Genomic DNA, 25,941 nt, shown 5'->3' with positions numbered 1-25,941 from the left:
ACACATATGGGGCACCTAGCAGACACTAGGTTAAGTGTTAAGTACTTTCCTTGTACTGTGTCACTGCCACACCATGAACTGGTGTAGTTGGGAGTACGACTCACCAAGGGAGAAAAATTGCAGCTGCCTAAAGAATAGAGGTGGCACCCTATTTTTACGTCTGCTTGAAATTTTCTATGATAAAAAGTTAGATCAGTGTCCAAAGCAGCCCCCTAAGTGTGTAGAGAGCGGGGAATGAGATGAGATACCAGGGCGGCTGGCCCCCTAGAAGGGAGGTTTGGCTTCTCTGGGGAGATGTGGCCTAGAAATGCTGTGTAGTGGGGACCAGTTTGCCTTACAGGAAGGGGGGGGGCGGGGGGGGGCACTTCCATCTCAGCAGCCTAAGGGAAGAGGGGGAGGGCATTCTAGCTGAGCAAGCTGGACTGTGCCCTGTGGCCCCTGGGCGGGAGGGGAAGGGCCCCGAAGGCGGGTGGACTGGCAGAGAGGGCAGGAGGGGCAGAGTGGAAAATAAGCTGGGAGGGGTAGGTCGTACCTACGTGGCAGGGGTTTAGATGGATCTTTAAGCTGACGTGCAGTGTGGAGAAATGAAAGGTTTAATTATTTTTTTAAATAACAAGTAGTGTCTCCTTGGTAAGAAAACAGAAATTATAAATCTCAAAAAGAAGAAAAAAGAATCTGTGACCACAACCATGCTTCACATTTTGCTATACTTTTTTACATGATAGCATACTATATATTCTGTTCTATAACGTGTCTTTTTCATGTGACAGTAGGTTGTGAGTATGCAGTAGCAGCACTTACAAGCCTGTCCATAGCTATGCTTAGCATAGGATAATAGTAACAACAGCAACAATGATAGCAATGCCGTGGAACTTGCTGAGCATCCCAGCCCTAGGAAGCAGGTACTGCTCCTGTTCCCATTTTACAGATGGGGACTCTGAGGCACAGAGGGTGGAGTAAATTGCCCAAGATCCCACATCCTGTGAGTGGTGAAGCCTGGATCACAACCCAGGTGGTCCGCCTTTGCCTCTAGAGCAGCAGTGCTCAATATGTTAGCCACTGGCTGCATGTGGCGATTTACATTTAAGTTAATTAAAATTTAATAAAATTTAAAAATCAGCTCCTCAGTCACACTAGCCACGTTTCAAGTGCTCGACAGCCACATGTGGCCAGTGGCTGCTGTATGAGACAGGGCAGTTACAGATCCTTGCCATCGCTGCAGAAAGCACCTTTGGGCGGTGCTGTCTAGAGCCTTTGTTCTTAACCAGTCACTGGATGCTCAGGAACTGGTCCTGCGGCCTCTTGAGAAACAGTCCCGTGGAATTCCACGTAACTTCGTTCCTGCCTTTAAGCATGCGCAGTATTTATGCTCTTTCCCCATTAGGAACGTTCACAGAGCTAAATCTTTATAAACCCCTGGAATTATTCCTCAGAAGGGTTTTTTTGAGCAGAAAAGCGGGGTCAGGACAGGGGACCAGAGGTGGGGAATGGTGACAGCCACCCCCTACAGACCTGCTGTCAGTTAATCCTCCCGCAGCCTAAGGAGTGGCCGTCATCTGCCCCGTTTCCCAGAGGAGGGGATGGAGCACCGAAGCTCAGCCTAATGCCCAGGTCACTGGCTCAGGGAGAGGCCCCCGGGCACTATATTGTAGGAATTTAGGTGTAAGGGAAGGAAGGACTGAAATGAGGTAGCGCCCAAGGGGTGGGAGGAAGGCTCAGTTCTGAGGGCTGCGCCTGGCAGCACTCTCATACTTGCTCTTCCGTCTTCTTCAAATTTCAGTGTCACTCATAAGTAGCTTTCTGGGGACACAGCCACGGCCACTTGTCATGTGTCGTCTATGCTGCTTTCACGCTGAGGAGCTGAGACCGCACGGCCTGCAAAGCCCAGGATACTTACTGTCTGGCCCTTTCCTGAAACAAGTGTACTGACCCCTGGGTTAAGAGAACAGTGCCATCCGATAGGGACTGGGAAATGAGGATGAGCCGTAGCAGGGAGAGACTGAGGGAAAAGATATTTTTTCGTGAATCTGAGCGTCCAGCGAATAAAAAAAGTTCAGGAAAAGTTCAGAAAACGACTGCTTTTGTTTCAGAAAGGATGCGAGTTTATAAAGTAGGACTGTGTGTTTTTCCACAGAGGAGAACTTTGGCTAACCTTTTTTCATTTTTTGAAGTGAAAGACCAAAGCAACGTTGCTGTTTTCACTTTCTGGCCATTCTCTCTCCTGATAATTTGTGCTTCTGTTTCTCTGGGAAATAGTAGGAGCTGTGTCGATGAGAGACATTGTGATTTTTGGTCTTGGGCACGCAAGTGATAATTCATTTCTCAGAAATAGCTTTGCTTTTGGGTGGTGACCAAGTTGTGAAAATAAGTGGTAAAAATTTGCCGTGACTTCTCCCTCCCCCTCCCCGAAAAGAACAAAAAGAGGTAAGTATTAAAGGAATAATAAAAAGGAAATTCTGCATTCTCCTTTATCTTATCTTGAATTAAGGTGAGAAATGGTGTGAAAATGAAAAGTGCTTACTGCTATGAGGTGTTGTGAGTTTTTGCACAATTGGCTGCATCTCTTTCTCCCCGACTCAGCCGTCTGATCACACACTGCACTTCATTCAGTCCTTAGTTCCTTTCTTCTTTAAAAAAATTTTTTTATTGAAGTATAGTTGATTTATACTGTTGAGTTAATTTCTGCTGTACAGCAAAGTGATTCAGTTATATATATATACTCTTTCATAGCCTTTTATGTTATGGTTTATTACAGGATATTGAATATAGTTCCTTGTGCTGTACTGTAGGACCTTGTTGTTTATCTATCCTATATATAATAGTTTGCATCTGCTAATCCCAACTTAGTTCCTTTCTTAAATGGAGGGGCCAGTCTCACTATAACTGTCTTGCTTCCAATTAATGAAAGTTTATTAAAAGAGAACCCTCTGGAACTCATCAAGTGTATCGTCATGTTTTTTTACATCTCTTGTATTTTGTTAAGTAAGCAAGTACTAACCTAAATTAGCACCAACAGTGAGGAATGGCCAGAAGCCAGTATAAGACCATAAAAATGTTCCCTGGTCTAGACAGTACACAAGCTCTGTATTTGCACACATGGTTAGGAAATTGTTTATTGAGCAGTTTATTTGTTGCAAGTAAGAAGAAAATTATGAAACATTTTAGTGATGCCTCAATTTGACGTTTTTGAAGAAAAAAAGTTTAATTTAGTTCTCATGAAAGAATTAACCACCTGAGTTTTTCCCCCCAGGCTTACTAATAATTTATACAAATATTCAATTAGTCAGAATTTTCACACCTAATATTAACCTATCTTTTCATACATTTGCTTATTTATGAGGGCTCCTTTTTGGTTTTCTACTTTAATAACATAATTACATCATAAGATATTTGGAGACTAGAGCGACAGTTAAATGACTTGTGTTTGCCCTGTTCTAACACAATCATGGTTATATTCGTGAATTTCCTTCCAGTATTTTTCCCTATATGTGGCAACATTTTTAGCATTGTTGTATTAACAGCATATTTGCAGCTTAAATTTTTTTACTTGAATCTTGCTCTTCAGTTTATATTTCCAAGCTCTTTTCCCATAGTCTTCATTTTTTCATGTCTGTGCAGTTAGCAGTTGTGAGTTGGTTCTGCATAATTTACTTGCCTTTTCTGTGGTTGTCCCCAGCTTTGTGCCATTCTCGATAACACAGGGATTGAGTGCATTTTAGGTTATTTCCACAGTACAGATTTCCAGAGGTGGGAATTACTAGATTAGGAGACAGGTAAGGTCTGGATCCCTCCTCCTCTTTAAAGAAAGTGAAGAAGGTCTGTGATTTCTGAGCCACCCAATCCACTAGTCCATATGATCTGATTCTCTTTACAACTGTAAAGAATGGGGAAAGATTTTTGCATCTTATTTCATAGGTACTAGGGTCTTGTTCTATAGGGTGAAAAAAGAACAGAACTTCCTTGTTTCCTTCACATTGTTCCACATGGTAGTTACTGCTGCTGCCTTTTTATTTTAGCTTTTCTGTCAGATAATACACACACCTCAGACCTCACAAGTGTGTGTTTCCCACGTAGGGCACACTTTGGCTCTCTCCACCTCTCTAGTCACTCAATCCTCACTAATTTCCATCACTATTTTATTTTTTTTTTTAATAAACAGGAAAGAGCCAGACTTCTCAGAGGTCAGTCTGTTCAACAAGTGGGACCCCAGGGCCTTCTGTATGTTCAGCAAAGAGAGCTTGCAGTGACCTCCCCAAAGGATGGTAGGTTAGGAAGCAGTGAATTGGGCGTTATCCCCAAAGGCTATTGGATATTTTATTTTATTTCTTTTTTAAACAGGCTCCATCTCCATTCTGGGTTCTGATGATGCCACCACTTGTCACATTGTGGTCCTGAGGCACACAGGTATGATGAGAGAGATGAAGGAAACCGTTAACTTAAACGGACCCGACACGTGGGACCATGAATTTCTCGATTTGCGTTTTCTGGCTCCGCTTACCTCTTCTCCATCTGCATGGCCCCTCCCTGTGGCCCTGGTCAGATGGGTTGGCTGGGCAGCCCAGACGTCTCTATTTTTCCTTTTACAGGCTGTTCAAAGATGAGGCGGTCCGAATGGACAGGCGTAGACCTGGCCTGCTCCCCGAGTTCTCATCGGGAATAACATGAGTCGTTTCACCCTTGTTCTTCAGGTAATGGGGCTACCTGCTTGACACATTGTGACGGAACTGACACCAAAGCTGAGGTCCCCTTGATCATGAACTCCATAAAATCCTTTTCCGACCACACTCAATGTGGAAGGTGAGCTCCACGCTACTCTGTTTTGTGATATTGGGAACTTGACACCATCACGTAGCGGAAACAGCCGTGGCAGCTGTTCCAGCAACGTGGCCTGTCACCAGCACAGTGGCCGCCTGGTCCCCCTGGAGCAGAACGTGGCCCAGCGTCGGCCCCTCGTCAGTAGTTGCTGAGGGAGTGAATGGGTGGCGGGTACGAGGGAAGGTTTGACTTTGAATCTGTAGTTCTGTTCTCAGTAACGTCCTCTTAGATGTCCGTTTTGCGGACATTGCCTTGTTACACCCCAGCGGTGGAATCTCTTCATTCTTTCAGCAGTTGTTTGTTGAACGTTTCCTGTGAACTAGAACTTGTTTTAGGGACATAGCAGTGAATGGAGTAGACAAACCCTGCCCCCGCGGGGCTCATATTCCATAGCAAGGAGATGTCAGCAAAACAGGATTCTAATGATGGACAGAGCTCTGAGGAAAACAGGGCTGGGGAGGAGCCGGAGATGGCCGGGAGGAAGTGGGTGCAGTTCTCAGTGTCGTGGATTCTGTATGACAGCTGACGCCTGCCCTGGGTGTCCACCACAGCGCCCAACCCTCTCACCGGTGACAGAAAGCATGACCACCTGTTTCACATGTGCGGCCCCGAGATTCAGCTTCCCAGAGTCACAGGGTTAGTTAAACGGGAGGCCCATGACCCCAGCCTGGCTGTCTGGCTGGTACTCACTGTCTGGCCTGTCCTCTCCCCTTTCTCTCTCGGTGGGCCTGGCAGGCATCTCATCTTATTTGAAGTCTAAGGCAGCAGTTCCTTTGAATGAACTAGTCCTATGCAAGTTCTTAGAATCCCAGGGTTTTAAAAGACCAGCCTCTCTGTCCAAGTTTCACTAGTGTAACACAGAGCAGTTTTAAAATGTAACTGTTCTCCTGCCAGGTCTGCGACAGGCTGGGCTAGCCTCACGGCTTTGTGGCTTGTGCAGGCTGCTGGGCCCTCCAGGTTACGTAGCCGGACTGGGCCATGGGCCCAACTCCGTGATTCTCAGCACACAGTTGTGAGATAGAAGATGTCATGAGGCGACTTGATGCTTCGCCCTGTGCTGCTGATGCGGAAGATTCTGGTTCATTCCTCAGGAGGATTTCGTCTGTCAGGAGAAGGGATGTGAAATACGGCCACACTTTCCCAAGCTCTGGTTGCCAGGTTGTCATAGGCTGAGGACCAGGGGTTAGCAGAGAAGTGTGCACGGGGCACTCAGGGCTAACGAGGTTAGTGCGGTCTGTCCAGCTGTAGGGCTTCCTGCCTGGAGCTTTGCTGTGCATGGTGACTCCCTTGGGGAGTAGGCAAGGCTTCCCAAACTTATTTAACCCCAAGAACACTTTTTTCTGTCTCATGAGGCCAGTGTTCAGGGGAACACACTTTGGGAAAAGCTGGTGTTGTAGATAAGCATGTGCTTTAGACACAGACGCAGTTTCCTTCTCTGTGAAACGGAGATGCAAACCCATCTCTCCACGACGCTGGGTGGTAGAGAAGACGGCGTCTGTGCAGGGAAGGTGTCAGTCCCGCCCTTCCCAGTTCTGCACCCCAGGTCCTCTTAGGCTGAGACTTTTAAGAGGTTTGGGAAGCATCCAGCTCGGGGCGGGTCCATAGTGTGACATGGTTGTCTTCTTCCAGAGCAGCCTTTTTCACCCTGTGCCTCGAGGTGGCATCGTGTTGGTGTTAAGACACAGCTCCGCTCGGCCCCCAGGCACCCGGGCAGGGTCCCAGTGTGCCGCCTGGGTTCTTGTGCGTGTGCTGAGGCGTAAACGGGGCCCGGGAGCCGAGAGCTAAAGTTCACAGCAGACCCAGCACACGCTGTCCCGTGCTGTTCAGCCTCTGACCACCTCCTGTCTCTTTGCCAGGCTGGAAGTGCACCTCGTGGGCGGCTTCAGTGATGACAGGCAGTTGTCACAAAAACTGACTCATCAGCTTCTTAGTAAGTTCACTTTCTTCCTCAGATTTGATAAAAATATGTATCTATTTTTGCTTAGATAAAAATCCCAATTAGTACAAAATCCCAATTATTAGTACAGTACAGAGGGGTGCACCTGCTTGGAGCCACACAAACTGCTCAGCTTGGAATCTTCCATAAAGACAGGATAGCAAAGAGCTAAATGCTTAGAGGTAATGGGATGGGGACAAGATTTTCTTTCAAAACAGCAGGTGATGCATCCCAAAATAGCAAGTGCTGTGGACTGTTTGAAAACAAGAACCACCTTCTGGGCAGAAATGTCCATTTTAATCTGAAGAGAATTAAAACCCCGATAAAAGCCAATTTTTCCCCTGTTAAATTAGCAAATATTAAAAAAAAAAAAAGATGTTCTTTGATTAACCATGAGGCAGTGAGGTGGGTGTATTCCTGCAGCACTGGAACATACTTTGGTGTAACCTGTCAGGAAAGCCATTTGGCATCATGGTCCATTATGGACCCAGTAATTCCCCTTCTGGGAATGTATTATAAGAAAATAATCTGAAATGTACACAGAGATTTATGCCCGAAGATGGGCAGTAGAATGTTATTTACAATTGGAAATAATCTAATGTCCATTAGTAGAGGAACAGTTATATAGCCATTAAAAAATAATACTTATGAAGAGGTTTGAATTACATGAGAAAATACATATGTACAAAACAATCAGGATATAAAATTGTCTACATCTGAGCTCAGCGGTGCACGGACAAATATGGCAGGAAACATACTGAATGTTAACTGCTAGGATTATGGGCATTAAAAGCCCATACACTTATATCTTTAAAGACCCACATATTCTTTCCACTCTCCTGTATTTTCCAAATTTTTCATAATGATCAAATTTTTTATGACTGATAATCAGGAAAAAAAAGTTATTTAGGAAAAGGGTAAAAATCTTATGAATTTGTCCCCCCAGCCTCTCAGAATGGAGAGAAGAATGGAAAGCCTTGGTCGAAGTTTCCTTTGAGCTTGAGGCTAGGAGCACGTCTGTCCCTTGGCAGGCAGGGTTCTGGGCATCAGCTCATGTGGATCTGACCTCTGATAAGAGGCCAGGTTGTGACCGGAAGGCTAGTGGATCCGACTCTCTGTCCCCTTCTTGACTTGTTCAGCATATGCTCTGCTAATTAAAGGAACTTTTTTTTTTTTAAATTGTGTGTCAAATGCCTGAAATCTTTTGAATACTGCACACAGCTCAGAACTGGCTTACATATTGGCAGATGGATTTTGTTTTTTTTGTTTTTAATATTTTTTTTAGGCTGTGCCAGCTTAGTTGTGGCACTCAGGATCTTCCTTGTGGCATGCGGGATCTTTTTAGTTGCAGCAGTATGTGGGATCTTCTTTTAGTTGCAGCGTGAGGACTCTTAGTTGCAGCATGCACGTGGGATCTCGTTCCCAGACCAGGGATCGAACCCAGGCCCCCTGCATTGGGAGTGAGTAGTCTTACCCACTGGACTGCCAGGGAAGTCCCTAAAGGAACTTGTTTGACATCAGTTTTTAAATTCTCATCGTAGGTGAATTTGACAGACAGGAAGATGACATTCACTTGGTGACATTATGTGTGACAGGTAAGTTCTGCCATCTTTCCCAAAGCAAAGCTATAGATTTTGGGGATGTTTTGCCCTTGCTCTTAAAGCAGGACCCAGCATCTGTGCCTCAGTCGCAGGCGGCACTGTTTGTCAAATGCTTTGATGCCTTCTGGCTTTTCCCGTATCTTCTGGGATGGCCTTCCCCACCCTCCCCACTCCAAATCCTGCTCAACCTCAGTTGAGATCCTGACCCACCCCCTTGAGTGCAACTCCTCTGTCCTTCCTTGGGATTCTCAGCAGTCTGCTCTGTACTTCTGGGAAGGTGGAGGGGCCAGATCCCGGAGAGGAGCTGCCGCCACGCGTGTAGGCGGCTGGGAGGCCCAGACTCTGGAGAGGTGGTTTGTTCGCTATAACCTTACTGCTCTGGGGCTCAGCGGGGAAACAGGGACACAGTCCCTTTCATGTTCTGATTTCCCCCCTTTTTGCAGTGGGGACTCCTTCTTGGCCTTTATTTATGGAAAATAAAAGCGATTGTTTGGTATTTATTAAAAACTGATCTTAAAATTTTTTTTTTTTACGTGTTAGAATTAAATGACCGGGAAGAAAATGAAAACCACTTTCCAGTAATTTATGGCATTGGTAAGTAGCGTGTTGATCGGAGGGTTTATTGGTCTCACACTGACAAGACAAGCTCTGGTTAAAGGCCGATTCCACCAGCTAGTAAGCCCGTTGCTGTCGGTGTGTCACAGCCTTAGGTTCTGATCCTGACTTCTCGGTGTATTTGCTGGGAAAGAAGCTTACCTTCTCTAACCTTTATCTACAAAATAGAGAAAACATCCAAATCCTAAGGCTGTGAAAAGAAACAGGGTAGCAAATATAAAGTGTAGGCATCACCCCCATTAGGTGAAAGCTGAATGTCAGTGGTCTCTGCTCCCCCAAGAGGCCTCTCTGCTTTTTTCCAGCCAGTGCTCTGGGGGCTGGAGCAGGGCATTTGAATTTGAATCTTATTAGGGATTCAATCGAATCCCTAAGAAGATTCAATTGAATCTTCTTCCCTTCTTAGGGAACTAATTAAGGTTTTGATTGAGAACAAAGATCCTACAAAGGAAAGTGTGCAATCACCAGGCTAAAGAAAACCCAGAACTTTCCTCCCTCCTGTAACAGCCCCTAGGACTCCCAAGGCTGTAATAGGGTGAGCCTGGCTGTCTCTACAGAGGGCTCCTGCCATATCTGTGACATTTATTTGGCTGGGTGTTCACTGCTTTATTCTCTATACTTTGTATGTCTGAAATAGTAAAAACCAACACACAAACACCAATTTGGCCCCAGTCCCAGGCCATGTTCGCAGCCGTGTTTGGTCACAGGGCTGACCAGGGAGGCTTTGCCACGTGCTGCCTGAAGAGATGGTGCGCCTCCTGTGGGGGGGCCCTTGGTTTGGAACCAGGTCTTACCTAGTCCAGCTCAGGCCTCAGCTCTTCTCAGCGAGATGCTTGGCTAAAGGATTGCATTATCCCTTTCCAGGAAGGTAGATGCTACAGACATCTAAGAGTAACTTTGTTCAGTTTCCACTCTTTTCTCTCTGAGGGAGACTCATCCATATTCTATTACATGTGGTGGCAGAAGTGTGAGACTGTGCCAACCCTTGTGGCTTTTGTCAAGGAAGTCATCCTGTTGTCCCTCACAGCTGTCAACATCAAAACCTCGGAGATCTACAGAGCCTCCTTCCAAGACCGAGGTCCGGAGGAGGAGCTACGTGCCGCACGAGCTTTAACAGGAGGACCAGTGAGTTTGATTATCATCTTTGTGTTACGGGGTTAAGGAAAAAAGGGGGGCATCAAACTCCAAAGTCTTAAGTTTTATAGACCTTAGAAATGAAAAGTTTGTCACTTCTTTAAAGTTGTACGTGATCAGGAACCATCACGAACACGTCACGTAGAATAATAATGAACGTTTTCAGTTATAAGCTCAAGACCCCAGTTCTCTACCGTGAAGATGTTGGGGAGGAATGTGAACACCCAGCGCCCAGATCCAGAGAGAACGAGCCCCTTTTACTTTGTAAGGACTTTGCCAGTGAAGCTGCTGCAGAGAAAGGCGAGCTAAGGGGGAAGAAGAGCCTTCTCCCCTCTGCACCTCAGGATCACACTCTCCTCTGGACCAAGTAACTGAAGACCGGTTTGCTGGGATGAATTGATTAACCCCCAAAATAATCAAATCATTTTAAGAGTCTGATTGCCTTAGGGTGCTTTTTAATTAAGTAACACCTTCATTTTAAAAGTTAGAAAAATAAAAACCTAAGACTTACACGTTGTTTGAGGAATGGGTGAAAGAATCCTTTTAAAATGCTTAAAGTGTGAAAAAAATAGAAATGCATTCAGAGCACCCAAAAGAAATCTGCTCACTTATGAAATACTGCCACTTTCATTGGAAATGTCTGGATTCAATGGTCTGTTCTGCCAACCCTTTGACATTGTTAGGGTTCCTTTTGCAGCCTCTCAAGTAGCATAACAGCCTTGATTTAGCTAAGATTCAGGACATATTTCAGTCTCAGTAACCAAAATTGAACATTGCTGGTGAAGCTGAAAACTACCATTGGCACATTTGAGAATTCAGGGAATTGATCATTTGGCAAATTAACATTTTTACAAATTGGTTTTCCCCTTCTTCTGATGGGGCAACGGCATGTGTACTTTTAAGTTTCAAGGTTACTCGGGGTGTGAATAATGGCAGTGTTTCATGTAGCATTGAGGAGTGTGGACTTCAGTCAGACACACCTGGGTCTGGGCCTGGCCCTAACTCTTATGGACGTGTGACCATGGGCAACGGGCCCGTCTCTCTGAGCCTCGGGTTTCCAACCAAAATGGGAAAAATGCCATCTTCCTGCAGGACTGTTGTCAGAACTAAACAAAGTAATGTCTGTTTCCCACAAAGTGTAGTACCAGAGAGGTGGAAAGTATTCAGTAAGTAGCAGCTTCTGTTAGTTATGAGACAAAAACTGAAAGAAGCTTATCATCCAGACAAATGCCTTAATTTCAAGACTACACTGGAGCTTGCATTAAAGGTAGGGTTTAAGCTGATTAACATTCCTTAAATTCTATCCTTAAAACGTTCTTTTTTAGATGATTAGTATTTACGATGCAGAGACAGAACAACTTCGTATAGGACCATATTCCTGGATGCCATTTCCCCATGTGGATTTCTGGTTGCAGCAAGATGATAAGCAAATACTAGAGGTGAGAATTTACATGTTGGGTAAATCTTAAATCTGTGGACCTTGGTTTCCTCATCTGTAAGGAAAAAAAAAAGGGATTAGACTAGATAACAGCAGCTTTTCCTTCAGTGTTTGGAGGATGCCATTGGCAGACCCTGTTTAGCTGCTGTATCAGTCAGGGGTAAGTGGAGTCCTGGATGGACATCTACACAGGGCAGCAGTAGGCAACCAACTGTTTTGTTCTTATTAACCCAGGACACCTCGTTTCTTATGTAATTTTACAAGTTACATATATATGTGTTTGAAAACAGCCTGATAAATGTTTAAGGAGCACAGAGAGACTCTGACATCTTTATCAAAGTAGGGAACAGAGCAGGGTTCTTCTCTCATGCCCCAAATCTTGTTTGTTTTTCCAGAACCTTTCCACGTCACCTCTGGCTGAGCCCCCCCACTTTGTTAAACATATTAGATCTACCTTGATGTTTTTAAAGAAATACCCTTCTCCGGCTAACACGCTGTTTCTTGGAAATAAGGCTCTACTCTACAAAAAAAATGAAGATGGCTTATGGGAAAAGATCTCTTCTCCAGGAAGCTAAAAATAAATAGGAATTACCAAAGAAAGCAACTTTTTGGCATGACAAAAGACCACTGGTGGAGGTAGGAAAGAATATCCATTCTACATCCATTCAGTCTTAGGTCTCTTTCCTTGCTCCGTGTTTTTCAAATGACTTTAAAATAAAATCTTATTTTGGCAAAGGTATTTGTTTAGGTTTACTTTTTGGTTAGTAATGAGAGGCAGAGGAGAAGCCAGCTTTCTCACTGTGCTATAAGCAGCTATTTCAGATACTTGGGTAAGTCTAATTCTGCTAAATTAATGAATAAGGGAAAAACTGTCATCTATTTTGTTTAAAAGAACTATTTAAAATGCAGTAAAGTTCGGTGAGAATTTATACATCTCACAGAGATTTTTTTTTTTGACCTCAAAATATTTTAGAAGCATCAAATCCAAAACTGATGTTATATTTTTAGAAACCTTTATTTTTCTGAAATTGTTATCCAAAAGGAAGTTACCATGCCCAATTAATGCTAAGATTTATGAAGTGAACTCAGTGGTACCAATTTCAAGAACCTTTATTGAAACCAACATTCAAATAGTATCTCAAGGGTGAAATTCTGTTTCAGCAAAACCAATTTAACAATTTCAAATATATATAAAAACATTTAAAAATTAATCTTGTTAAAGGTGATAATTTCCCCTTCCCCCATTTTATCTGCTATACTTCATTGCACCAAATAAACAGGGAAGACTTTGTTTAATCATTTGCACCAAAAAAAAAAAAAAGGAAAATTGCATTTTGACAAGTGCCAAATGTCAGAAATCACATCAGATCAGAGTGTAATTACAGACTTAATGTGGTGTAACTAAGGCTTTCAGTACTACAGTCCACAAACCCAATGTGAATCCCCACCACCTTAAGGTCTCCCGTAGCTTGACTTCACTGGACTAAAAGGCACAGGGGCCCTTACCTATGATAAATGAAGTGATGCAGTACTTTTGGAAAAGTAGGAACAGGCAGTAATCAAGGGTTACTTCCAATCATTTCAGCAGTAGTCTGGCGTGATCAGCCTGAGGAAGATTACATTTCTGGTTCTTGTTTGATTTGGGCCCAAAAGGGTGAGCTGCTAGTGGAACAGAAGCTACAGAAGCTCCCACGAGAACAGGTCAAAGGTGTACTTAATTTAGAATTTCAACGTAATGAGGTGCTATACAATATTAATAGGAGGCTTTTAAGAGTAGCATCTATTGAGTTTTAGATATTAAACATAGAAATAAGTAGTCTGTACTTGTGTGCCAATTTAAAAGCTTTATCAGTATTTAAAAATATACACACACATATATATATATATATATATATATAATATGGTCAAGAAGAGTCTTTACAGTTACCCTTAATAGATGAGTCCTTTAATTTGTTTACAAATAGTATATAAAGGGAGAAATGGATTTGTGGCAGAGCTAAGTCAGACAGAAGCACTGTCCAGTCTAACTTGCTTGACGACCCTGCCACAGCTTGAGCGGACACGGTCCTTCCTGACGTCTCCAGGGAAGCAGCAATCGGGGGTGGCAGGAGAGGGCCTCTGACACTCTTATTTACAATCCCATTGAAACCCACTCTCCTTCAAGCCAAACGCAATCCAGTTGTATACTGCAACCTGATCAAACTAAACACCAAGCAAAACAGATGGCAAAGAACACTGTCTGTCTCCTCTGCAGCAGGACAACAGAGAACCCAGAGAGTTCTAAAGAAAGCTGTCTTACCAAAGGGTTATTATGTGCAACCTAGTAACTTCTCACACGTGTGTTTAGAAAGATGAGAGCAAGTGTTTCAAGTGGCAGGCACTTGAAATTCTAAGTTTTCTCTGTGAATAAAAAGTGTTTATGGTAACTGGGGGGAAAAAGGTATTACTACAGTTGGGTAGACAGAAACAGTAGTTGTTGGTTGTTCTATCAATACATACCCACAAAATTAGACAAGTCAATTGCCCTCCCAGAAGCCTGGCTTTCAGGCACATTTGTGTGCAAAAATCCCAGTTAAGCACAAATAACAGTAATTTCTCTCATACTAGCATGTGGCACAGTTCACATTTTCAGAATAACTTCATCTTCCCTGAAACAATATTCAGTACAGTCTCCAAGCAAACACTGAATTTTATCTTAAGCTCTCTGGCTCCTCTACCTGTGGGCAGTCATCTTCCAGGCGCTGGGCCCTGTCCTGGAGGGCCCCCGTCTGCTCGGCTTCTGGAGGGGTGGGCACCCCTGGGTGCCGCTCAGGGCTGTTAGCTTCCGAGGCATCTTGCCCACCCGACAGGTGCTCGATCTTCTCTAAGTCCTCAATGTGACTGACTGAGCTGGTCTCGCTCACAGCATCTGAACCTCTTAGGGACCTTTTAAAAGGCTTCTGGCCTAGAAGGAAGATCAATGAACGGCACTGAACGCTCGGAAAAGGACACCCCTGCAATGGAAGCTGTCTGTGCTCTAAGTGATTGCTTTATTTAATCACAGCTGCTTCGGCAGAAACCCCTGGGATCACTGGCTCTGAAGCATTTAAGTGATGAGGTGAGAAATGAGAGCTGATATGACATTAACACGCCCCCAGTGCCGAGGACTTTGAGGGAACCTCAGTTGGGAAAAGCTCAGGGGAGTGAACACCAGGTTAAGCATGACAGCTATCCAGACCCTGACTTCCCCCAGGGAGTGCTACCCAGGTATTTCCCCAAGGCTTTGAAAAAGCTAAAGGGACAGTGACAACTGTCCTTAAATGATGAGAAATAGGACTTTGGGTTGAAGAATCAAGAAAACAGGAATGCAGGTAATACCAAACGGTTAGGCGTTACATGATGCAAAGGTCTGTTTTACCAGGGGAAATACAACCAGTTTTCTTCAGTGTTAACGAACTCAAACATGGAGACGTGACGTACCTGGAAGTCTCTGTTTAGTGCGAGCGCCTGAGGGGGTCTGAGGCGGTGTTACTCCCGAGCCTTGTACTTTGTACACGTATGTGTGTTCCGTGGACTCCAGGGAGCCTGCAGAAAAGAGGGGGGTGGGGAGGTGTGTGTGGGGGAGGCCCCAGGTCTCCTGACACGTGCCGGGAAGCACATGACAAAGCCATCTCGCAGCTGTGCCCACGAGTGAGTCCCGGCCCTGCTGGGGTGTTTCAGCCTCGTCTCCCCACGTGTCCTGTGTACGTGTGAAAACAACCAGACAGCAGTGTGGCCCAAGTGTGCCTGGGGAGCCAGGCCCCAGTGGGAAATGTCCTTTAGCAACAAGGAATGGATGCCTCTTTGCTAAAGGTTTGGCGGGTTCAGTGTCAGATTATCCCTTGCTGTCATATGACAGTGTAGTCATCATTTCCTGGGGAAGGGGCCCCAGGTTCAGGGAATTATTCCACTGGTAGAACAGGAAAGGAGGGGCCTGCAGCTCAATATCATCTTCCCCAAATCCCAGCAACTGGTAATACTTGCTAGTTGCCTGGTTTGAAATAAAATGGCTCAGCACTACAGACTATAATCTTTCACTTGCCCCTGGCAAAAGCAGCTCTCTGCTGGGGCAAAACACTAATGAGGACTGCACAGAATGTTAACACTGAACCAAAACGTCCAAGACACACTGTCTGGAGGACTGAACAGCTGAGTGAGCGCGTTCTCGTTGAGGTCAAGAGGAGTCTGCTGTGGGCAACAGGCACCTGCTTTCATACTGTTTCAGCTGTCGGGGCAGGAGAGGGAAGATGACAGAGTCCCAGGGGCAGACAAATCTCGCCTCCTCTCACAAGAGTCCCGGCCCAGTGCTTGGTGTAAAGCCTGGGACATGGACAAGGCCCCTCAGCACGAGTGTGGGATCCCAGGGCATCATCTGGCAAAACTCTCCAGATGAAAGAGAGTCCTACCTGCCGTTAGGTTAAAAGTTCTTCCCTTTTGTGAAGCCTGTACTGGAGAAAACCAATTCAGCACGGATCCTACCACGGGGATTTGCCGTAACACCCCCTGCAAAACATAACCGTTGCTCAAGGCCATCCTGTGGAGGCTGGCGCCCAGCCTGAGGCCAGCTGGGGAGCCCACCCTGAGGCCAGCTGGGGAGCCCACCCTGGAGCCTCACCTCTTCCAGAAGTCGCTCCTCATTTGCCTTCTGCAGTTGAACCTGAGCTTCCTGAATTCCTTTCCGAACCACTTCTGTCATGTTTTCCAGAAGCTGTGTTAAGACCAAGAAAGGCATTATTTGTCTAAGCTTCTTGCTGAAGGCCTAGAACTATTAACATAGTGCTGGGGACATCTTTCAAAAGTATATTAGTAAATGGCACTTTAAAATGTCAGTGTAAAAATAAAACAGAATGTCAAATAGAAGAGGTCAAAATGTTAAAGGAGGCCTAGGCAGACGTACCTTGGTGACCAGCCTCATTTGCCAGGGAACAGCAATAACTGTCCCTGTGATCTGAATGTCATATCAATAGAAAACAGACATGACTCTCAACATTCATGGAGACAGAGGCAGAAGTAATATAGGCGGGTTTGGAAGAAACTTCAAGAAGTCCACCCAAGAATGAATAAAGTTGGCTCCTAGGCTTCATTTCCAACTCCCTTCTCTTCCGCACCCCTACTACCAAAAGTGAATCACATGACACGGGTTTCTGCCTCCTCTCAGACCAGTCTTGCTTTGGTCCCTTTTCTCTCCTTTTGAGTAATTTCTAGTGACTCGCATATCTGGTGTGGAGAGCGTCCTGTAAGTCTGACAAGCCTGGTCCTCCGTGCCAACTGGCCAAGAGAAGTAGGTCTATTACTGGCGGAAAGTTCTGTTATCAGAAGCACCATCCCATCCAGCCTCAGGACCAGCTCCAATCGGGAACTCTTCCCTGGCCTTGTCAGGCAGAGGCGAACACATCTTCCTGAATGCACAGCCTCCCCTAACTTCTGTCCACAGCATTTACTACCTCAGTTGCTCACATGCGTCTCTTCCCCACTCTGGCTTGTGAGTTCACTGAAGGCAGTGACCACATCACATCACCGGCATCCCTGATGCCTGCACAATGCCTGGCTCACAGGAAGCCTTTAAAAACTTGGGGAAAGGGCTTCCCTGGTGGTGCAGGGATTGACAGTCCGCCTGCCGATGCAGGGGACACGGGGTCGTGCCCCGGTCCGGGAAGATCCCACATGCCGCGAAGCGGCTGGGCCCGTGAGCCATGGCCGCTGGGCCTGCGTGTCCGGAGCCTGTGCGCTGCAACGGCAGAGGCTACAACAGTGAGAGGCCCGCGTACCGCAAAAAAAAAAAAAAAACTTGGGGAAAGAATGAATGAACAGACACTGCCAAGGGTAGCTTCTTCCTTTGTGACTCCAGCTAATTGCCCAGGGAAAACCCAGAAAAGGAATGAGACACTGATTAGTCTTACAGACCCTGGAGTTTTCCTCGATTTCTCGGGCTGTGACTGCAATGGTCTCCACTAGTTCAGAAACATCTATGTCGTCACTTGCCATGCCAATGTAAATACAGCTCTTCATGCTTTTATACTCAGGGCCTGCGGGCAGAAACAACAGACTGACTTGGTTCCCAAGTCCTCAGACACAGGCCACTCCCTGTACAGCAGCGCAACCAGGCACAGGAGAGCCTCCCCGAGGGGGTGAGGACGTGGATCTAATGAGGAGATGGGACCCAGAGAGGCTGCAGAAGGGGCAGAGGGCTCTATCACCCTGGGAAGATCTAAATAGCTAAGAGAGACCATTTCCCTTCAAACCAGTTAGAAAACAGCTTTCAAAGTTCACAGTTGACTTTAGAAGGAGTAATTACCCATTTTAAATGTAAGGTCAGATTCCAGTTCATTTAACTTTTTCAGGAGTCCAGCATGGATTTTTTCCCCTTCTGGATCCGATTTCAAACTGCTCTTATCATCATTAGCGTGTTCATACCTATAAACGATATCACATAACAGTACTTCAGCAATCTACAAGATCAAGTGTCTCTTCAGACACAGGATAACAGGTGGAATAGAAGCTACTGGAAGTTACCAAGGATGTGGAATGAGACAAAGGGCAAAGGAGCCACTCAGAGGGTCTCAAGATCAAACCTTTCCAGAAAGTCCCAAGGGAAGCCCAAGTCTCCAGGGGCATGAAAATGTAGAAGGAGGGGCAAGGCTGGGAAGTCCCATCACTTGTAAGAGGAACAGGAGGCTTCCCTGATCCAGAGAGGGGACGAAGGGGCCACAGGAGGGACACACACTGAACCAGAAGAACTGGGAACTGGCTGCTCCTTGGTGAGCTGTAGTTGTCTGTACGCACGTCAGTGGTGCACCCAACGTAGTTCTCCTAGTAACTTTCAAGCTGGCACAGAAAGAACACAGCAACTCCTATTTCACTCAGTGTGCGCTGGGCCGCCTGCCCGCTGTGCTCTTGTAAATGCCCAGCACATCTAGATGAACTTTCATCAGACGTGAACACTGTCACTCCACGCAGTCATCTTAGATTTCTAAGCTGGTTCACAAAATGACCCACCCACGGTCTTTACACCATACCTGACAACCCCTATTCCAGGCCAGTTTGGGTCATCAACGTATAAGAGACCTGCTGTTCCCATCACCTCCTGCTTGAACTCCTCTCGCAGCTGCAGTGTACAGGTCAGGACTGGCAGCTGGCTCTGGATGCAGGCTACGAGCTGATCCACATCCTCTCCCCGAGTTCCTAAAACTGAACACGTGCACAGAATGTTAGGCAAACGCTTAAGGAATGGCTAAAAATGAGGGGGCAGTGCTCCCACTTCTACTGTCAGAAAGTCAGCAGCTCTAGGTATAGCACATTAGCTGAGCTGAGGGGTTTTAAAAAAGAAGAAAACCCACTAAACCCAGATATGGAAGAATCAGGTGTTAAAAAATCATATAGCTGGCTGCCCAGGTGTAGACACATTTTTTCATTACACCAAAGAATTAGCCTCTCCGATTTAATACACAATGAAATCCTACCATAGAAATCAGATTCTTCTCACAGAAAGACTCTGCTTAAGTCAGGTTATAAACATCATAGCACAGGTTAGAAACAAGGAGACGTCCACACAGTTCTCGCTCTATGTTCACATGGAGAGAAAGAGGGGGGTTTCAGGGGGCAAGGGTGGGGGGCAGAAGGGCAGGGTGATGATGGCTTCTGAAGGTCAGAGCCTGAGAGGTCTCCGGGTTCAGGGATGCAAGAGTCTTGGCAACATCACTGCACCCTCACTTCTGCTGATTCCAACGCTTATATGATCTAAGCCTCAGTGGCCTGGGGTAGCCACAGCTAGCTTTTCCAGTTTCAGAGGCTAAACCTCTGGGGCTAGGCCCCCTGCATAGCAGAAGCAGAGACTCCTGGAAGATCTGGAGGCCACTGGCTATCTTCACGATGGCTTTTCTGTGCAGGACAGCTGCCTGCACTTCACCACTTTGATGTTTTTGAGAAAATATCTTTCCAAAAATGTTGAAAACACCTCATGAAAAACCATCAAACATTTTCTGAAAATGTTTAAATCGTCTCAGAAAAAAGCACAATCAGATTTTTAAGGCATCTCTTTTCAGCTTATTTTTAAGTGCCTACTATAAAATATGCCAACCACTATCCAAGCTATTTCATATTCATGATCTCACAGTTTAATCTTCACGTCACCACTATGAGGTGGTGGGGAACAGGTCTGGAGATAAGAAACTTGCTCCAGATCCTACAGGTATGAAATGGCCGGGGGGGGGACAAGAATCCCCAGGACTTTGTCACAAAAGTCCACGTGCTTTCAGCTCTATAGTTCTCTAAAATGTCTACAACAGTGGTTCTCGACCTTCACTGGCCTACTGTGCCCAGGCTCCACTCCAAGTAAACCCAGTCAGTCAACCAGAATCTCTGCAGGTGGGGCCGAGGCGCTGGGAGTTTTCAGAGCTCCACAGGGATTCTAAAGTCAGTCTGGGCTGAGAACCACTCAACAGAGGGTCACAGGACATCAAAACACAGGAATTCAATTGACTTCAGAGATCTCTCTTTCTGAGAAGTTACCCCGGAAGGTTAATCTACCTAAACTCAGCCCAAAGGAAAAGGAAAAGCCTCTCCAGGGAGAGAAGAGAATATCACAGCCTGGACTTTGACAGACACAGCACTGGTGCTCCCAGAACAGCGAGGGCGACCCACGGAGACTGGTTACCTGCCGCGGTAGTCAGGGGGCTGAACCGCACGCACGTGCCTTCCACCTCCAGATCCATGACCGTGAGGCCACTCGCGGGCACCAGCTGCTTCAGCTGTTCTCCCAGCTGCAGGGAAAGGGGCAGAATGAACACACTCCCGCAAGGAGGGAATCCAGTGTCTCTGGACCTGCCCTCGTCCGCTCAGCCCAGACCCAAGAGGCTACTGGAGGCTAGTTTCCTTTCACCTTTGATTTTCTTTGAATACTTACGGTACCTTATTATTATTTTTTTTAATTAATTAATTAATTAATTTTTGGCTGTGTTGGGTCTTCGTTTCTATGCGAGGGCTTTCTCTAGTTGCGGCAAGCGGGGGCCACTCATCATCGCAGTGTGTGGGCCTCTCACTATCGCGGCCTCTCTTATTGCGGAGCACAGGCTCCAGACGCGCAGGCTCAGTAGTTGTGGCTCACGGGCCTAGTTGTTCCGCGGCATGTGGGATCTTCCCAGCCCAGGGCTCGAACCCATGTCCCCTGCACTGGCAGGCAGATTCTCAACCACTGCGCCACCAGGGAAGCCCACCACCTTGTTTTTAAAAACCGTAAATTTTACCTTTTTTCTTACTCAAAAATAAGTTCACTATAGAAAGATCTACGCAATCAGGTAAAGTAAAAAAAAAGAAAATTTACCCACAATACACCACTGAGAGACACACACTGTTGACATGTGGTATAACCATCCCCCACCCCCGGATCTTCTGGGTGTGTATGTGTGTGTGTGTGTATGTATGTGTGTCTTCTGTTGTCATAAAACATGACATTCTACATGCTGTGTAGTAATCTGCATTTTTTCACATAATTTACAATGACCATTTCCCCTCTGCCGCAAACATGCAGCTATGTGGTTTATACTGGCTGTTCTGAATGTCACTGTGTGGATGTACCATAATTTATTCACCAAAACCCCTAGGTTAGGCATGTCCAATGTTTTTTGTTTTGTTTTGTGTCTTTTTAGGCCGAGCCGTGCAGCTTGCAGGACCTTAGTTCCCCGACCACGGATCTAACCCTCGCCCCCTGCAGTGGAAGCGCGGAGTCCTAACCACTGGGGGCTTGTCCAGTGTTTTGCTAGGATTGGTACTGCTCTGGTGAACATCTTTACATCGTTTAGAATATTCTTTATACTCAAATCCAGGAGGTATGATTTCAATGTCAAAAAGAAGCCAAAGCATAATGCTTCTGATCCATGTCGCCAGACTGCCAGAGGCGTGCAAGGGTCTGGCTCATGTGCTTCTGGTATCACCAGAGCTCCAAAGTGGCTGCACCGCAGGCCACGTCTTGCACGTTGTTGCTCAGCCTGACACAGCAGCAGGGAAACAGTCCCGTGAGGAAGCGGCGGGAACAATGCTGACGGGACCTGCTGGAAGTCGTGCAGCACGTGGGGCTGTGGTCTGCTTAAGAAGCCCAGGACGAAGCCCCGCGCCTTCACGAGAGGCTCCCCCTGTGGGTTTCTGATTTCCCAGACAGGACCATGTGTTACCCCAACTATCCAGGACGCAGAATAAAGGGCACGTGACAGCTGATCTTACCCAGCGGTTCAGTGCGTCGCAGGAGTGCCTCTCCTGGCTGACTGCTGACAGGGCTGTGTTGGGCGCTGGGATGGCATTAAGTCCTGGATCTGACACACAACACAGAGAGGGGATTCGCCTCCCAGAAACACAGCTAACTACAAAACACCCCTCCAACCCCGTTTCACTTAGCTCCCAACGTTAACCTGAGAGAAATGTCTCAACCGGAAATCAAACAAATATCTCACCATGAATGAACAAAATGGCACATACAGACAACGGAGTACATACAGCCGTAAGAAGTTAAGGAAAGTCTGTCACATGCTCAACATAACGTACCCTGAAGGTGTTATGCTAAATGAAATAAGCCGGCCACAAAAAGACAAACACTGTATGATTCCACTTACATGAAGTAAAGCTGTCTAATTCAGAGAGACAGAGAGAAGAATGGTGGGTGCCAGGGGCTGGGGGGAAGGGGGAATGGGAGTTAGTGTTTAATGGGTATGAAGTTTCAGTTTTGCAAGACGAAAAAATTCTGGAGAGCTGTTGTCCAATGATGTGAATATATTTAACACTATTGAACTGTACACTTTAAAATGGTTAAGGTGGTAAATTTGTTTTTTTAACCACAATTAAAATTTTAAAACAATATATATGTTACAGAGGGTTTAAAGCTTTCACTTTTTTTTCTCATGAAAAATACATTTGAATATATTCTCACAAATAGAATTCTTAATTTCATTTAAAAAGTTTTTCTTTCAAGGAATTTTGAAGGAAAATCAAAGCATAAAATTATAAGTTACCAACCAGTCTACCAGCACTGAGCACCGTGCAAGGAAGTCAGAGACCCAGCAGCACACCAGGCCTCAGAACACAACTGGCTTCCTTTTGTTAAATGGTTGAGGTGCCTGCTTGTGCCAGGCACTGTGCTGGGCACGGGGTTACGATATGAGGCAGACAAGGTTTTTGTCAGGGTGGTGCTTACCTTCTATTGAAGAAGTAGCATAAGGAAATGAAATGAAATCACCATACATTGTTGTTAGGGCCTTGAAAGAAGGCGGGAGCTCTGATATAATGTGAGGGAGTCACCTTGGACAGGACAGGCAGGGAGGGCCTCCATGAGGAGGTGGACGCTGCAGGGACCTGAATGGTGAGAAGGAGCCAGAAGAGCGAGAGCGAGGGGGACAGCAGTGCAGAGGTCCTGCTCTAGGAGACGGTGGAGTGTTCTAGAGACTCAGAGAAGACCAGTCTGACTGAAGAACAGTGAGCAGGAAGAGGAAGTCGGAGGGGAAGGCAAGGGCTAGGACCCGCAGGCCTTCCATCTGGAACAGAAGGTACACAGGCTTCTGGGCAGGGAGGTGGCAGGATGTGGAGAGCGGCCCGGAATGGAGCGTGTGGAATGTATGGAAGTGAGAGGTCAGGTGAGAGGGGACCCGTGGCTGTCAGGTGAAAGATAACAGAGCCCTGGACTGGGTAGGGGGCACTTGGGACATTCTTTAAAGATAGAGATTCCTAGATCCAGCTTACTGAGTCAAAATACTCAGGAAGGAGGGCCCCCAGCTCTATTTTCAAGGGACTCTCTCTCATCCATTCCAGCACTAGTCCAGGGACTGGTGTTTGGAAAACACTGGTTTAATCATAGGAAACTGTCAGGAAAATGCTAAGGCAAATAGGTCTGGAGTTCTTGTGAACATTATTCAGTTTTTTTTGAAATGATGGTAAGATTCTAGCAATCAAAATATTTTGGATTATTTAGTTAACTTGAAGTGGTTTAAAATTCAAAGCCCTTAAACACAGAGAGAAAAATAACCCCCCTTTTAAAATCACCTACCTGAGCCTGGTAACTCCTGGAAAAATCTGAACACCACCACTGGCGAGCTGAGCTCATCCTCCACCTAAAAGAAGGAGTCTGATTATTACCCAGTGACAGTAAATTTCAAACACCTACAAAATCAGTCAGTGAGCTTGGAGAACAGGCTACAGACACTGGCACTTAAACACATCAAGGGAATTCCCTGGTGGTCCAGTGGTTAGGACTCGGTGCTTCCACTGCCTGGGCCTGGGTTCAACCCCTGGTCGGGGAACTAACTTCCTGCAAGCCGAAAAACACACGCACACACACACACACCCCACCACCACCAACAAAAAACCACATAAAAAAGTTCAAAGGTTAATTTCATTTGCTAGAGAAACAAAAATCAATGGTTTAGTAAAATTCTTAAGACATAATTATAAGCCAGTCCCGAGAATACATGGCTGAATCATAACATCTGACACTGATACCTTGAAAAGTGGGAGGAAATTTTAATAATTATGGATAAACATGGGTCTAACGTGAAAGATTAAAAAAAGGCAAGGAAAAAGTGGCACTAGAATCACTGTCGAGCGTCCGAGCTTTCAAGAATCCAGAAGTGACGCCACCTCAAGCAGGACTGACTGGAGCTTTTTCTACTCACCCTGTAAACTCTCTGGGCAGGATGCAAGTCCTGCTGGCAATGTGGATAACCACAGTCTAGAACTGAAGCTACGTTTTTCTAAATCATTGAAGCGGTACTTATACTCAGGACAGGCATCAGACAACTATCTTCACTAACAGATTTCATAACAGCTGAAGACGTCCACTGCATTAAGATTGCACAGCACTAGGTCCATGTTCTCCACTGAACGAATGTACAGTGAGCAGTCAGCTTTCCCGTGGGGTCAGGACACAAAGGGAGCGGCAATGCCCTTGACAGACTGTGGTATTTGAAGTGGGGGGAGGCGGGAGAAGGGAGAGAGGATCTCTAAGCATTTAACAATTCCAGTACTACAATTCTCGTCTTGAAACCATTTCCCAAGGCTCTGCCAGTGAAGGCTCACTCGTAGGGCCACAACAGGATATGCTAACCGGAGAGACAGGAAGTAGCTGGTGCAAGATCTTCTCTACTAAGCTTTTCAAAGGGACAGTGGATGTGATTCAGATCAAGCAAGAGGAACATTCAAATCTGCCAATTATTTATTGAGCCAATTCCTGTGCTTTCATAGGTACTATCTCCTTTAACTTTCACATAAACAAATAAATCTATTAATACCTTTAAAGTTAGAGGGGTTTAATATTTATATAGAACGGAGTAAGCCCAATAAGTAAAGAGGAACAAAGTGACAAAATTCTACACCCATTCCCCTATTCTCAGTTAGGATAAGGCAGAATGACTTGAGTGCCAAGACTTATAGTCTTTTGTTTCTTGTTTCTTTGAGCTCAGTGGTCTCAAATGTCAGCCTGCACAAGAAATCCTGTACAGGGTTATATACATAGAATTCTGGTTCCAGCAACATGGTAGATCAAGCTAATATTTAAGTCATCAATTCTAAATACCTGAAATGCTTGATTAAATGTCACCAATAACCAAAAGAAGTTCAAATCATTGCTAGGCTCACAAAAAAAAGGTGAATCCAGAAAGAAAACAGAAAGAATAGTGTAAGCTGAGCTGCAGGGGCTGGGGGGAGAGGAGCACGGATGGGGCCTGGAACTTCGCTTTAATGTCTAAGGTCATGGGTTTGAAACCCATGTGAGGGACAGTGCTGAGTTTACATAAAGCCAGGACCCTTGAAAAACACTCTTCATGAAAAGAGGGAAAAACTCCACCCACTGATCAGTAAGAAAGCTTAACTCTGCCTGATGCTCTGTAGAGAGAGAAAAAATTCTCTCACAAGAAATCAAAATGTCAGGCGTGCTCTGCACCTGGGTGTGATGTCCTCTGTAGTGTAAGACTCCTAGAGCTGTGAAACCAACATAAATAAATGGACCTAGGCCAGTCACAGAAGAAAAAAAAAATCTAGCTCATAACAGAAAAATTAAAACACACACAGGGAGCAAGAGTCAGCAGACACAGCTGAGAGGACAATCTGTGGCCCCAAGAACCGAGACACTGAAACGACCATCGGAACAGACGTCCATCACTGTGTTTAAACAGAAACGAAGGACCAGAAATCTTTTTTTAAAAAGATGCTTATGAAACAGAATAACTTGAAAAAGAACTAAAGAGAATATCCTGAAATGAAAAAGAGGTCACTGAAAGTTAAAACGCAGTGAATAGGTTAAATGGCAGATTAGATGCAGCTCCAGAGCAAATTACTGAACTCCAAGAAGGATCTGAAGGGCTACACTAGAAAGCAGCAAAGAGATGGAGGCATCCAAGAGACTGATGGAAGGT

General features: G+C 45.6%; 2 protein-coding genes across 5 annotated transcripts in view; one reads left to right on the top strand and one right to left on the bottom strand.

Annotated features, from left to right (window-relative positions):
• NTAN1 (N-terminal asparagine amidase) overlaps positions 1-12,275 on the top strand; it is a 13,666-nt gene extending 1,391 nt beyond the window's left edge. The window contains exons 2-10 of one of the 3 annotated variants that reach the window (XM_024744208.1): positions 4,160-4,262; positions 4,339-4,404; positions 4,689-4,797; positions 6,672-6,745; positions 8,293-8,346; positions 8,893-8,946; positions 9,992-10,089; positions 11,424-11,537; positions 11,932-12,275. In XM_024744208.1, the coding sequence (XP_024599976.1) occupies positions 4,160-4,262; positions 4,339-4,404; positions 4,689-4,797; positions 6,672-6,745; positions 8,293-8,346; positions 8,893-8,946; positions 9,992-10,089; positions 11,424-11,537; positions 11,932-12,111 (852 nt within the window). In that variant the 3' untranslated portion in view covers positions 12,112-12,275. The remainder of the gene's footprint in view (positions 1-4,159; positions 4,263-4,338; positions 4,405-4,688; positions 4,798-6,671; positions 6,746-8,292; positions 8,347-8,892; positions 8,947-9,991; positions 10,090-11,423; positions 11,538-11,931) is intronic. The other 2 variants (XM_024744209.1, XM_024744210.1) reach the window with 2 other exon arrangements.
• The window catches only part of PDXDC1 (pyridoxal dependent decarboxylase domain containing 1), a 51,297-nt gene continuing 36,866 nt past the window's right edge, over positions 11,511-25,941 (bottom strand). Inside the window, exons 14-24 of one of the 2 annotated variants that reach the window (XM_024744206.1) lie at positions 23,580-23,643; positions 21,770-21,858; positions 20,208-20,313; positions 18,571-18,742; positions 17,850-17,968; positions 17,459-17,580; positions 16,170-16,262; positions 15,961-16,057; positions 14,996-15,100; positions 14,254-14,480; positions 11,511-11,591 (exon numbers count right to left, since the gene is read on the bottom strand). In XM_024744206.1, coding sequence (XP_024599974.1) covers positions 11,532-11,591; positions 14,254-14,480; positions 14,996-15,100; positions 15,961-16,057; positions 16,170-16,262; positions 17,459-17,580; positions 17,850-17,968; positions 18,571-18,742; positions 20,208-20,313; positions 21,770-21,858; positions 23,580-23,643 — 1,254 coding nt within the window. In that variant the 3' untranslated portion in view covers positions 11,511-11,531. Of the gene's footprint in view, positions 11,592-12,532; positions 14,481-14,995; positions 15,101-15,960; positions 16,058-16,169; positions 16,263-17,458; positions 17,581-17,849; positions 17,969-18,570; positions 18,743-20,207; positions 20,314-21,769; positions 21,859-23,579; positions 23,644-25,941 lie in introns of those variants that run through there. The other variant, XM_024744207.1, reaches the window with a different exon arrangement.

The sequence above is a fragment of the Neophocaena asiaeorientalis genome, unplaced genomic scaffold (assembly GCF_003031525.2).
Source record: "Neophocaena asiaeorientalis asiaeorientalis breed wild unplaced genomic scaffold, Neophocaena_asiaeorientalis_V1.1 scaffold91, whole genome shotgun sequence".
Taxonomy (NCBI): domain Eukaryota; kingdom Metazoa; phylum Chordata; class Mammalia; order Artiodactyla; family Phocoenidae; genus Neophocaena; species Neophocaena asiaeorientalis.
The sequence above is the reverse complement of the archived record's forward strand: the minus strand, read 5'-3'. Positions and strand labels throughout refer to the sequence as shown.